Below are 14,928 nucleotides of genomic sequence, written 5' to 3' on the forward strand. Positions count from 1 at the left end.
ATCTTTTTTATTCTGATGTATTCTGTGCACTAGTGTAGCTTTCCCTGTAAAACTTAGTAGTTATAAGAATTAATAGAATTATCAGAGGAAATAACTAGAGAAACTGACAAAATTAAGAGATCGATCAATTACATTTTAAAATATCTGTTCTCACTGATATCACAAAAACAGCTATAGAAGAAAATGAATAATTTGGGTCTGCAACAAAGTGGTGATTATATGAGTATGTGTAGCATTGGTAATTACAAGAATTAGTAGTGTACAAAACTGTATTAACTCAGTGTAATACTGAACACATGAATAGTCCAATGTATTTGTGAATGTGAAGAAGAATTTAAAGCGAGTAATGTGCAAGGTAAAGGTAGGTGAGTCTCAGTAACTAAAAGTTAAGTAACACTATCCTGCCCATTTTTGTTTACATGTTAGCTATCTTAATTTTGTTTTCCCCTAAATCTGTATTGTATGTATTTCCTGTGAGACCTTCTGCAAAAATGTATAGCAAACTTGACTATATTTATACTGTTAGCTTGCCAGGACAAGAACTAATTTTTTTTTCTAATTGCATCTGAAGGCAGATATGGTTATGTATCTAGATCAGTGGTTCCCAAACTTGTTCTGCTGCTTGTGCAGGGAAAGCCACGGCCGGGCTGGGCTGGGCTGGTTTGTTTACCTGCTGCATCCGCGAGTTTGGTGGATTACAGCTCCCAGTGGCCGGGGTTCGCTGCTCCAGGCCGAGGGACATACTGGCTGCTGCTTCCAGCAGCTCCCATTGGCCTGGAGCAGCGAACCACAGCCAGTGGGAGCCGCGATCGGCCGAACCTGCAGACGCGGCAGGTAAACAAACCAGCCCGGCCCGGCAGGGGCTTTCCCTGCACAAGCGGCAGAACAAGTTTGGGAACCACTGGTCTAGATATTTACATAGCCCCTGTCAGTGCAGCATCTGAAGATGTAATGAATTTGTCCTCACAACCCCTCTATGGGATGTATTAACTCCATTTTATAGATGAGAAAATGAGGCATAGAGTAAGTGGCTTGCCTTGTGTCTCGTAGCAAGTCTGTGACAGATGTGGAAGTTGAACCCAGGTCTCCCTAGGTTCCTGTCCAGTACCTCCCCTATAAGAGCATCTTTCCTCTGTGGTATCCAAATTCCATTTATGCTTAAGAGGAGCAGGCTTCCGAGTTCTTAACCATTTCGATACGAAATGGTTGTATTTTTGTCAATAGTGTCTGGTAACCGGTCAGTACTTTTAAAAAAGCTATTTATGTAAATATTTCACTATTTTATCTAAAATTGTACACATTATAAAGCCTTTCGTTCTTGTGTAATCCTCATACCATGAAACTGGCTTATACAATGGATTTTGTGACTACTAAAAAAAAGAAACCTCTGCCATGCTGAAAAGTAGCTTTGTTTTGAGAAATGGCTGAACCATTTTTACTGAAACTAACCCCCCAAAAATTCAGCCCTAAGCAGACACCTGGCATGGAAAACTTTGTCAAATTTAAGCTATTTTGACTTAAGTTAGCAACTGAAACCAATGGCTTACAAGTGTTGGGCAACCTTAACTATTGGCCTCACTGTCTGTAACTGAACAGAAGAGATTACAAGGTGGAATCATGCTGCTCAGGGAGAAATTATTCAGCCATTTTTTTTCAATTACCAAATGCTTCTAAACTGAGAACATATAATTGCCTTTCCAGCAGTTGCCAGCAGGAGATTATCATCCACAACTGACTGAACCATAGCAATTTTCAAGGAGACTGTAAAACCAAGATGCTGACAACATGGAGTCCATAATAATTCCAGCAGAACTCTTTAAAAAAAAAAAAAACTTAGTGTAATCCTGGACCTAATCAAATTCCAGTATGAATAATTGCATATTACCAGACTGATTAAATTGCACTTGCAACATCAAATGGATACATTTCCTTCCCTAAACTTTTGGCCAGGAAATTAGGAATTCTAAATCACTCTTTGCTATCCTAGCTAGCACAAGAGTAATAAAATCATATGCTTCAGAGCATAGCTTGTTCCCTGTGGAAATCAGAAAGATTTTTCCCCTTATATGTACAGTATTATGCCACTGTCTATATATGCATTATGAGGAGATGGAGTTTTCACTTTCATATTATACATTAGGTTTTGGTTACTGTTGGATGCAGAATATTGGACTAGATTGGTCAGCTATCTGTTTTGGCACATCTTAGTCTTAATATTTTGTTCTAGTAAGTTATAAATAGAAATTATAACTGACAGTGCTGCTACATCCATGTGCTGTGCTCTGACGCATCTAATGTTGCTTAGCAACATTGCTTTTTAAAAACTTGATTCACGTGCAGTAGTGTAGTAGTGTCTTTAATGAACAGACAGTTTGAATCTGTTTATCCTCTTGGCTTTCCCCGCCTCCAAGCCTTCACATGAGAAACTGCTCTTGAGATAAAATTAGAATCAAAGAATGCCAAATGTAGCTTACTCCTTTGAGCAGCTCAACAAAGAGACGGGGGTGGGGAAAAAAAGGAAACTAGGCCAGGTGTGACTGAGTTCTTTAAGAACTAAGTGGTACAATACAGTTTCTAGCAATACTATGAAGCAGAAATTAGAAATAGGAATTTATGAATATAAACTGAGGATTGGGTTTTTATTTATAAAACGGAATCAATTCAAGCAAACTACTAATACAGTCGAACATTTGAATAGAGATGTTACAGTAAAAGCTGTCTGGCCTACAAAATTACAAGCTTTGGCAATAAACCTACCATTTAAATACATATACATATACGTATTGTGACAGGGTTGGGCCAGATGGCTACAGGGGAGTGATAGAAGGAAGATATATTAGCCCCAGATTAAGTAGGTCCGTTTTCCCTGGGTAAGGTAACAGGGAAGGTTCCAGAACAATCAGGAACTTTTTGGAAACAGTTAAGGCAGACAGGCTGATTAGAACACCTGCAGCCAATCAAGAAGCTGCTAAAATCAATTAAAGCAGGCTAATCAGGGCACCTGGGTTTAAAAAGGAGCTCACTTCAGTTTGTGGTGTGTGCGAGGAGCTGGGAGCAAGAGGCGCAAGAAGCTGAGATGAGAAGGCATACTACTGGAAGACTGAGAAGTACAAGCATTATCAGACATCAGGAGGAAGGTCCTGTGGTGAGAATAAAGGTGTTGGAGGAGGCCATGGGGAAGTAGCCCAGGGAGTTGTAGCTGTCACACAGCTGTTACAGGAGCCACTGTAGAAAGCTGCAATCTACAGGGCCCTGGGCTGGAACCCGGAGTAGAGGACGGGCCCAGGTTCCCCCCAAATCCTCCATCCCCCCAACTCCCTACTTGATACCGGAGGAGTTGAACTGGACTGTGGGTTCCACCAGAGGGGAAGGTCTCTGGCCTGTTCCCAGACCCACTAGGTTGATCAGCAGAGACCGCGGGAAATTGTTCTTCTTCCTTTTCCCCATGCTGTCCAATGATGAAGCTAACTGAGTGAACGGCAGATTTGAGCCACGAAAGTGGCCAAACTGAGGGCTGCCGTGAACCTCTGAGGCGAGCAAATCCTCCAATAAGCGCAGGATCCACCAAGGCAGAGGAGGAACGAACACACACACACACACACACACTCTCTCTCTCTCTCTCTCTCTCTCTCTGTATATGTATATATATTTTAAATATATAAAATAATTTTAAAAAGGATGTTCATGCTCTACTGTTGGCTTAGATATCCTAGTACTAAACCAGCTATGTCCATTAATATGTAAAATTTGTGGACAAAGGTCCATCTATGAAGGTACTCATTATAGGATAGGAATTACTGCAATTCAGTGAAAATTAGTCAGGTATTTGTAAGAACTTTCCTTGCCACTGCCTCTAACACTGCCATACTGAAGCTCTTTTTTAACACTTGGAGTCTTAACCTGTCGTCTTCATCTGCAGTGACCAATTAGCTTTAGCTAGCCAAAGCTCAAAATGTGACTATTCCCAAGCTATAATTGCCTTGGCTCACTTCAGTTTTCAGCAGCCTGAATCTCCTCCCCCTTTGTTTCCCAACCTACAGTAACCTGAAATCCTTTACTTTTTAATTTTCCACATTCAAGTTCAGCCACTTCTCCATATTATAATATTCCTTACTGTTTGTCAAAGCATTTTTCTCTTGATCACATGGATAGAAATTCAGGCTAAAGGAATCTCAAGGCAAGAAAATAATAGACTGGAAGGAGATTGGGCTGGATAATGTTGCAATTTTAATTAAAAGTAGGGCTGTCAATTGTAGTTAATTCAAAACAAATTAACTTGATTAAAAATTACTTTTAATCACACAGTTAATATAATACCAATTTAAATTTATTAGATATATTTTTGAATGTTTTTCTACATTTTCAAATATATTGATTTCACTTACAACACAGAATAAAAAGTGTACAGTGCTCACTTCATATTATTTTTATTACAAATATTTTCACTACAAAAAGATGAAATATTTTTCAATTCACCTCATTTAAATAATGCAGTCTTTTTTTGTGAAAGTGCAACTTACAAAAAAAAATCTACATTTCTAACATAACTGTACTCAAAACAATGTAAAACTTTAGCACATACAAGTCCACTTAGTCCTACTTCTTGTTCAGCCAATTGCTAATACAAACAAATTTGTTTACATTTACGGGAGCTGCCCACTTCTTATTTACAATGTCACCTGAAAGTGAGAATAGGTGTTCACGTGGCACTTTTGTAGCTGGCATTGCAAGGTATTTACGTGCCAGATATGCTCAACATTCGTACGCCCCTTCGTGCTTTTGCCACCATTCCAGAAGACATGCTTCCATGCTGATGTCTGGTTCTGCATGATAACGATCCAAAGGTTTAGCGTTTCAAGCCTCTGCCATACACTTGAATACAGGTAGTATCTCAGACTGTGGCCTTGCCTAGGCGTGGGTTTAAAGATGTGGTTTTTAGCTCTCCACTAGGCTTTAATTCTGCCAGGTTGCACAAGTTAAAGGTAGTGTTCCTTATCTATAGTAAAAAGAAAATAAATTGGTTAGTCTCTAAGGTGCCACAAGTCCTCCTTTTCTTTTTGTGAATACAGACTAACATGGCTGTTACTCTGAAACTTATCTATAGTAGACTCTGTGCCAGCACGTGTTAGCTAACACATGCTAATATCACACCTTTAAATCCAAGTCTAGACAAGACCAAAGACTGGGTTGGAGCAATTTGGTTTAGAGAAGGGAACCTTGGGGCAAAAACTGGTAACTGTGAAGTGACTATTTGTAAGTCCTCAGAGGGAGGAGGTAGCTTGTGCCAGTGAAGCTTCATATATGGAATAGGAAATTGGAGGATAAAATTGGGTATCGATGGGTTATTCAGGCTAAACATAATTTATAAGAAAGTGGGATGTTACAAATAGATCAACACTTTTGGTTCACATCATGAGTCTCTATGGAAAGAACACAGGAGATCTTCCCCCTCTAGTACCCATTTCGAGACAAATACTTTGAGGTTGCCACTTTTATATTGTGGGTATTAGTATACTCTTATACCAGTGTTTATTAGAGGGTTCTTTTACAACATGATCACACCAGCAAAATGGGTTCCTCTGAACTTTAGTTTTTAATAGTTTAAAAAAATGCGCTTTTCAGAGCCCAATCGCTCTCATAATCTTGCACTGAAGCCATACAGCTGAATTTGACACCCCAATCCTGTCTGTGTTTACTCTTCCAGCTAAATAATGTAAAAAGTATTAATTTTAAATTAGGTTTGAGCAAAGTATACAATGCAGTCTTGTATAACATCTTTCATGTAGCCTTCATTTCAAAATGATTAGGAATTGGTATGAATGGTACTTAAAGTTAACACAGGAGAGCAAAAAAGTAGGCGGGGGGGAGGGGAGGGAATAGCTTTAATCTGAGGTTTGAAACGAGAGCTCACTGATTCTAATTAGATTCTCCCAATATTTCCAATTTCTCCAGATTCCTTTATTTTTGTTCTCACTGGCACTTCACACCACTTAAAATCTGGGATTTTTCCATTTCTCTCTAGCGCTTGCTTCCTCTGTCCTTACTCAGTTGGTTCAAGAGCCTTCTCTTTGCAGCTCTTGTAGCCTTCCTATTTATCTCAATCTTTCAAACTCAGCTAAGAGCATGTATTTTTCTCCTTGGAACTGCATGAGACTTGTGTAAAATTATATTAAGTATTCTTTTTGCTAAATACATCAGTTAATTTTAAAACCAAGTATTTTTAACATTATCCGGAAAAGGAGTAAATAGCACATAAGACATTGTCAAGTGACTGGGAGGAGTTGCCATTGAATCTGTGGACTTGAAGGTGCCCAACACCTCTTGAGATCACGTTTATTGTACAAAAACTTCAAACTGATTTAAATAGTTGAAGGTGAATGTGCTTTTAAAAAAACTTTTACCTCCTTTTGGCACCCATCTTGTTGAAAAGCAGCACCTTTTGACACTTACTTGGGAGACCTTTACAAGTCTACCAAGTCTGCTTTAATACTGGCTTAACAATTTAAAGTTAGTTTGAACACACTAATTCTTAGACTTTGTGTAAACCAATATTAATGCAGGATGGAGATTCTAGTGTGGTTGCAAAAAACATTCTAAAACCACGTTGAAGAAACCAGCATAAGGTACATGATCATTAGTAGTACAGGTGATGGTAAGCTCATTTGAAATACAAGCAACAGAGATCAGGTATTATGTAAAGATATTTGCTTTTTCTCATTTAAGTTAAAAATGTGTTATAACTAATTCAGTTAATCTATGAAGTTGAATGGTAACAATGTTTCCAATAAAAAGAAAAGGAGGACTTGTGGCACCTTAGAGACTAACAAATTTATTTGAGCATAAGCTTTTGTGAGCTACAGCTCACTTCATTGGAGGCATTCAGTGGAAAATACAGTGGGGAGATTTATATACACAGAGAACATGAAACAATGGGTGTTACCATACACACTGTACGGAGAGTGATCAGCTAAGGTGAGCTATTAGAAGCAGGAGAGCGGGGTGGGGGGGAGCCTTTTGTAGTGATGATCAAGGTGGGCCATTTCCAGCAGTTGACAAGAACGTCTGAGGAACAGCGGGGAGCGGGAATAAACATGGGGAAATAGTTTTACTTTGTGTAATGACCCATCCACTCCCAGTCCCTATTCAAGCCCAAATTAACGGTGTTAAGTTTGCAAATGACTTGTAGCTCTGCAGTTTCTCTTTGAAGTCTGTTTTTGAAGTTTTTTTGTTGAAGGATGGCAACTTTTAAAATCTGTTATTCAATGTCCAGGGAGATTGAAGTGTTCTCCTACTGGCTTTTGTATGTTACCATTCTTGATGTCTGATTTGTGTCCATTTATTCTTTTACATAGAGACTGGCTGGTTTGGCCAATGTACAAGGCAGAGTGGCATTGCTGGCACATGAGGGCATATAGCACATTAGTAGATGTGCAAGTGAATGAGCCCCTGATGGTGTGGCTGATGTGGTTCGGTCCTCTGATGGTGTCACTAGAGTAGATATGGGGACAGAGTAGGCAATGGAGTTTGTTACAGGGATTGGTTCCTGCGTTAGTGTTTCTGTGGTGTGGTGTGTAGTTGCTGGTGAGTATTTGCTTCAGGTTGGGGGGCTGTCTGTAAGCGAGGATTGGCCTGCCTCCCAAGATCTGTGAGAGTGAGGGAATGTTTTCTAGGATAGGTTGTATATCACTGATGATGTGCTGGAGAGGTTTTAGCTGGGGGCTGTACCTGACGGCCAATGGTGTTTTGTTATTTTCCTTGTTGGGCCTGTCCTGTAGTAGGTGACTTCTGGGTAGTCTTCTGGCTCTGTCAGTCTGTTTCCTCACTTCCCCAGGTGGGCACTGTAGTTTTAAGAATTCTTGATAAAGATCTTGTAGGTGTTTGTCTCTGTCTGAGGGATTGGAGCAAATGCAGTTGTATCTTCGGGCTTGGCAGTAGACAATGGATTGTGTGATATGTCCTGCATGGAAGCTGGAGGCATGTAGGTAAGTATAGCAGTCAGTAGGTTTCCGGTATATGGTGGTGGTTGTGACCATCACTTATTTGCACTGTAGTGTCCAGGAAGTGGATCTCTTGTGTGGACTGGTCCAGGCAGAGGTTGATGGTGGGGTGGAAATTGTTGAAATCCAGGTGTCCTCCTTCCTGTGGGTCCATATGATGAAGATGTCATCAGTGTAGCGCAAGTAGAGGAGGGACACTAGGGGACGAGAGCTGAGGAAGCGTTGTTCTAAGTCAGTCATAAAAATGTTGGCATACTGTGGGGCCATGCGGGTACCCATAGCATTTTGTACCCGTGTGCCAGTATATTTATGCCTGTATCTGTAATTTTCACTCCATGCATCTGAAGAAGTGGGGTTTTTTTACCCACAAAAGCTTATGCCCAGATAAATCTGGTAGTCTTTAAGGTGCCATCGGTCTCCTTGTTATTGATATTAGTGGAATTCTATTTAAATTTGTTCCTGAGAACAGAGATCTCTTTTGCTTACAAGTTGACAATTGTATGGTTTATGCAGTGTTGTTGAAGCCTTGTTTGTCCCAAGATATATTAGAAAGACAAGGTGGGTGAGGTAATATCTTTTACAAGACCAACTTCTGTTAGTCCAATTAAAAGATATTGCCTCATCCTCCTTGTCTCTCTAATTCTGTGGTTTCTTATCTAGGTTTTCTTAAACTCTCCAGGTTGCTTAAAAAGGAAACTCAGTGAGATGTTGTTAGTGGAGAGCCAGCACTCTGAGTGCTTGTGTTTTGAAAGCCTTTCCTCCCAAATATAGTAACTGTGGGTGGAGTCCAGACCCTATTGAAGTCAATGGGAGTTTTGCCATGACTTCAGCATAGCCAGTATTTCATCCTCTGGGTACAAAGAGGGTTGTCAAAGTGATGTCTTATTTAGGAACCAAAAGACTAGTCTTAAATTTGGGGTGTTAAATTGTCAATCTGTTGCCAGTCTTTCAGTACCAGTGTAATGTTGCTTTGAACTAAGGATTTCAAACATGTTAACTAATCAAATAATGAAGTGTAATGATGCCAGACTTACTTTGTCTACCTGTTTTTCTGTAACTTATCCTATTGATTTTTGTCTGCCTGTTCAGATAAATTTTGATATTTGTTTTTTGTAGGGTTTTAAAAAAATACTCGGGAATTCTGATTGGGAGGACTTGGAACAGGTAACTGACTTTAGGGGGAAGAGCAATTTCTAGGGTGTTGATATATGCTATCCAAGATAATATTGAATATTCTCCAGTTAGATAAATCTTATAACCTTCCCTCCACACCCTACATGGAGTTGTATAGTCTATAAATATAGCTAGTGTTACACATGGTGTCACCTTTCAGCAAGATGGATTCCATTTCAGCAGGACCAGAAATGCCAACTGAATTAAAAAGATAGTTTCCAACTATATTCCATTGTTAATAAGAATATTCTTCTTGCTTCTTGAGCATTTAGGTTGCTGGTCTGAGTGCAGCGAATTACAGTTTTTTGGTTTAAAGGGCATAATCTTAAATTTTTTTCAAGCATATGCTGTCATCTAATGACCTATGCCTAGTATGACCAGACCTGGGGATGCTACTATAATGCTAATTAATTATTATTAATTATTTATTATTATTAATTATTAAAATTTCCTGGGTGAAATTCTAACACCATTGTAGTCAGTGGCAAAGTTTCCATTGACTTCAGTGTGGGCCAGGATTTTCCCTGCTGTCTTTTATTGACTCAGGTCACAATCTCAATGTGTTTCTCATAGTGTTTTTTGTCTTCAGTATTTTAAGAAATTATTGTCATAGAAGTTGTTGACACAAGCGTAGCAATAAACTAAGAATACTGTGAACTGTTTCTTAGTGAAGTGCAGAAATGGGATTAATCAATCAACTCCTTGTACTTAGCAGCTGCTGGCATGTTGATTACTGGGGATGCATTTTATGTCACTAATTATTGACTCTGCATCAACGGTTCATAAGTGAATGAGGAAAGCTAACCCCTCATCAGTAACTTTGATTGGAGCAGATAACAGACTGGATGGTGTTGGACAAGTACCGTATGATCTAGATTCTGAACCAGATGCAGCCAGGGTGATGCACTGAAGTTACACCTTTCCATATCATCTAATCCCCTCAGTCCTGGAGGTTGATATCCCCCAAGGGGAAGAGTACTCCACCACCTCCCTTCCCTTGGGCTTTCTTCTGTCTGGAGGGGAAGGTAGCTTTCATTTCTGGAGGAGCTTCCTAGGTTCCAGCTTTAGAGATGTACTGTATTACCACATGTTGCCTTCCCACCCAATGTCACCCACTTTTGGAGCTTTCCTGGCTACCTGTAGTTCCTTAGTGGCAACCTCCCCTTGGGTTTGTGAAAACCCAGGATTAACTTGGTGCACTATCTAAACATTGTTCCATTTTTATCTTACCAGTAATACATTGGTTTAAAAAAGCAGTTTTGGGAGAAGGAAATTTAATAGTCTGCCTGTGATATAGCAGCCCAATCGTAAGAATTGCACCACTTCCTCACCTAAAGCAGTAAGACACATTAATTTCCTTAATTGCCTCCCATAAACATTGGGACACAATAGTGTGATCTATTGGAAGCTACAGTTCTTAGGAGAAAATAGTACCTTCAAGTTAACATCTGTCTGGTTAATCCCTTGTTGTACGGTGTGTTGTGTTAGTGTATTTATAAGAGTATTTTAAATGAAGTTGTCTGAATATTTGTGTGTTCTAGGAATCACCAGAAATGGTTTTCTTAAAGTTTTTTCGACCAGAAAGCTCTTCACTACCCACAAGACCAACACCAGACCAGCTTTCTAACCTTATCAAGACTAGTCTTCATTATCCAGAGTCCTTTAATCACTCATTTCATCAAAAAAGGTTTGATTAATATGATGTTTTAAAATATTTCCAGATTCCTTTAGGAAACTATTTTTTTCTGTTTCTTTAATAAAAATCCTCTTTAGATCGTGCTCTGAGGAAGGATGAAATAAAGGGATAAAATAAAATTGCCATGAACAAGGAAAAATTCAACACAAACACAAGCTATAAAGCAAAAAAATGATTTTTTTGTAAATGTATTGGTAAAATTGCAACACAATAGTATTTTCTAGCAGTTGACGATTGGACACATGAAATGAAAATGAAGTACTGTAGATCAGTGGTTCTCAAAGCCGGTCCGCCGCTTGTTCAGGGAAAGCCTCTGGAGCGCTGGACCGGTTTGTTTACCTGCCGCGTCCGCAGGTTCGGCCTATCGCGGCTCCCACCGGCTGTGGTTTGCCGCTCCAGGCCAATGGGGGCTGTGGGAAGCGGTGTGGGCCAAGGGACGTACTGGCCGCCCTTCCCGCAGCCCCCACTGGCCTGGAGCAGCAAACCGCGGCCAGTGGGAGCCGCGATCGGCTGAACCTGCGGACGCGGCAGGTAAACAAACCGGTACGGCGCGTCAGGGGCTTTCTCTGAACAAGCGGCGGATCAGCTTTGAGAACCACTGCTATAAATAAGAGTAGTCAATTACTTTTTATCAAGATCCAAATTTCTTGGTCAAGGTTTAGTCAAAGTCCAGACGCCAGAGAAAATAATAAAAAAACAATAATAAGAAAATTAAAAGGTTTCGGGGTCCATTCAAATGCATCTGGTCATCCGAATTTGGCCTGTGGTTTGCCAGTTGACTACCCCTTGCTTTATATAATTTCACTTTAAAAATAAATAGGAATATTAAGTTAGATAACTCATTAAGTAGCTAATGAAAGTAATGATGAAGAAATCTATAATATCTTTGTCTTCACAGCCTGAGAAAATCACAGCATAAACAGTGATTAAGAAGTGGGTTGAAAGTGAACGCTATATACGCTGCAAAATGACAATATTTGAATGAACAGATAAAAGAACTTCTTGCTCTAGTTATTAATTTTTAGTTACTATGTCTGTAACATATCCAAATGTTCTAAATGTTAACATGAGTTGGATATAAAGTATGGCAGGAAAAGGATGTTTAACATGGCTGAAATTAGAAACTTAGTGTAGTATCAATGAACTAAAGCACTTGTAGAAAAGATTTTTCATTTTGATAATTGTGTTCCTGTAGCTTCTATTTTGTGGTTATCCGCTTCTTATTGTATTGACAGTCTTGTCAATTTTTTGGTAAGCATTAAACTAAAATAAAGGGAACTAGTTTAGGTTTCAAATTTAGATTGTTTTGGAATTTTATTTACAAAACTTGATATTAATGATTTAATTGTTAGCAAAAAGATGTTTTGTTTTTGTTTTTTAGAATGTATACATTTCCTTGTCGTGCTTTGGCAACTTAACTATTACATTCTTATGCTAGTACAATAGATATTGAAGTGAAACTAACTAACATAAGTGGAATGACGTACAAAAACGACTGTTTTAATGATGAGAGCCTGCACTTATTCAAATAGGGGTCTAATTCTGGTCATATTCCAATTTGGGTTATGCGCTTACTACCTAAATTTCCCCTGCAGAGGTCAGTTCTTGAAGGCATTCTTTACTTCCAGTCTTAAAGTGTTCACTGGTAAGCAATCCTATTGATGCATTTGAGTGATGAAGTGATACCGCTAGTTCATGGCCCACAAACTGTGAGGCGCACCCCTCTAGCAGGGTGCAGAAGAACGTTTGAGGGCGCAGCGGGACCCGGGCCAGTCGCCATAGTGGGGGGTGGGGCGGGAGCTGCCACCGAATCCCGCTCCTCCCCCAACTCTTCTCCAGCCCTGTCCCTAGTTGTAATCTCGGCCCCGCCCCAGCCCCCTACTGTGGCCTGGCTGCGGCTTTGCTCCAGGCCCCATCCCCGGCCAAAGCTCCATTCCTGACCCAACCCCAGCCCTGGCCCCTGTCAAGGTTCCTTCCCCACTCTGAACTCTAGGGTACAGATGTGGGGACCTGCATGAAAACCCCCTAAGCTTATTTTTACCAGCATAGGTTAAAACTTCCCCAAGGTACAACCTATTTTACCTTTTGCCCTTGGACATTATTGCTGTCACCACCAAGCGTCTAACAAATATGTAACCGGGAAAGAGCCCGCTTGGAAACGTCTTTCCCCCCCAAAATCCTCCCCAAACCCTACACCCCCTTTTTGGGGAAGGCTTGATAAAAATCCTCACCAATTTGCATAGGTGAACACAGACCCAAACCCTTGGATCTTAAGAACAACGAAAAAGCAATCAGGTTCTTAGAAGAAGAATTTTAATTGAAGAAAGTAAAAGAATCACCTCTGTAAAGTCAGGATGGTAAATACCGTACAGGGTAATCAGATTCAAAACATAGAGAATCCCTCTAGGCAAAACCTTAAGTTACAAAAAGACACAAAAACAGGAATATACATTCCATTCAGCACAACTTATTTTATCAGCCATTTAAAGGAATCAGAATCTAACGCATATCTAGCTAGATTACTTACTAAGTTCTAAGACTCCATTCCTTTTCTGTTCCTGGCAGACACACAGACAGAGAGAGCCTTTGTCTCTCTCCCGCCCCCCCCCCCCCCCCCCACCTCCAGCTTTGAAAGTATCTTGTCCCCTCATTGGTCATTTTGGTCAGGTGCCAGCGAGGTTATCCTAGCTTCTTAACCCTTTACAGGTGAAAGGGTTTTTCCTCTGGCCAGGAGGGATTTGAAAGGTGTTTACCCTTCCCTTTATATTTATGACAGCCCCCTTACCCTTCCTGGGGAGCAGACCAGAGAAAGCGGGGGCGCGACCCTGAAAAATTTGTGTATAAAGGTGCTGTGGGATCCTTCTGGAAGGAGTGTTCTGTATAAAACCATTAGTGTTAAGTGTATTCAGGTAGAATTCTTCAGGATACTAAATACAAAGCAATACCTAAATTTAAAAAAAACAACCTGCAATAAGTTGGACTCGAATGTCCATACTTCTCCAGCTAGAGTTGAGCACTGTTCACCTGCCCTGGCTAAAATGCCTGTATTTCTTCAGGCAACTAAAGCAAATAGTTTAAATAGCCCTTTTAGTCAACAGTATGCAGAAGGGGATAGAAATATATGGAAAGAAAGTGTAAAGATATTATTGCAGCAAGTCAAAATTTAGACCAGCATGTTGGGCCAAATGTTCTTCACATTCTAAAATTTGTTATTAATGCACCTTGCTTTACATGATCTTTTTATAGAAAGCTTGCAAAAATCAAGCTACGCTATGAAGTATTGCATTACCAGATCTCATTTAGACAAACTGAGGAGAATTTTTTTCTCTGAGGTCATAGGCATAAATATACTGCAGTGAATTTCCTTTTTCAGAAGTAAAAATGGTTATCTGACAGCCTGCAAGAGCTGATATTAGACTGTAATAATGTCATACAAAATACCACTATGTATTTTAATGTTTACAAGATTTAGTAATTAAGAACATAAGAATTCTTTTAAAATAGATTTGTTACATTTTGTAATCCTCAGGACTGACCAGTAATATGTATAAATCTTGCATCGTAAAACAAATTTTCTCTTGCAGCCTTTGTTTAGTACCTGTCACTCTTCTACTTTCCAATTGTTCTGAGGCTGATGTTGATGTAATAATTGACTTGCGGCATAAAACAACAAGGTAATAAACTTCTAAATGTTAAATTACAACAAATGTTTATTGTGAATATAGGTCACAGTGCTACTAAGATCTCTTAATCCGATTTTATTTACATCATTTTATCAAGTGTGTATTAAATGTATCAAATATTTAGGATAGGACTTTCATCCTCACTGTGTTCCCATTGATGTCAATGGGAGTTTTTAATCATCTCAATAAGAACGTAATTAAGTCAATGTGAGTATTTTTCAAAAACCCATGTCCATTTGGAAGTAAAACAGAAATGGATTGTATTGCCAAGAGGGCTGGGAGCAGTGACTGGATTATAAAGAAAGGTGCGACAACAATGTTTTATTTTTTTGCTGTTTAAATCTCCTTGTTTTGGGGAAATATTTCCTACAATGAAGAT

At 39.6% G+C, this 14,928-nt stretch overlaps 1 protein-coding gene across 13 annotated transcripts in view; it reads left to right on the forward strand.

The window, feature by feature from the left end:
- TRAPPC8 (trafficking protein particle complex subunit 8) overlaps positions 1–14,928 on the forward strand; it is a 114,932-nt gene that overhangs the window by 97,788 nt on the left and 2,216 nt on the right. For 8 of the 13 annotated variants that reach the window (XM_074944438.1, XM_074944437.1, XM_074944440.1 and 5 more), the window contains 3 exons: positions 9,114–9,161; positions 10,712–10,857; positions 14,451–14,540. In XM_074944438.1, the coding sequence (XP_074800539.1) occupies positions 9,114–9,161; positions 10,712–10,857; positions 14,451–14,540 (284 nt within the window). The remainder of the gene's footprint in view (positions 1–9,113; positions 9,162–10,711; positions 10,858–14,450; positions 14,541–14,928) is intronic. The other 5 variants (XM_074944442.1, XM_074944443.1, XM_074944448.1 and 2 more) reach the window with 1 other exon arrangement.

The sequence above is a fragment of the Natator depressus genome, chromosome 2 (assembly GCF_965152275.1).
Source record: "Natator depressus isolate rNatDep1 chromosome 2, rNatDep2.hap1, whole genome shotgun sequence".
Lineage (NCBI taxonomy): Eukaryota > Metazoa > Chordata > Testudines > Cheloniidae > Natator > Natator depressus.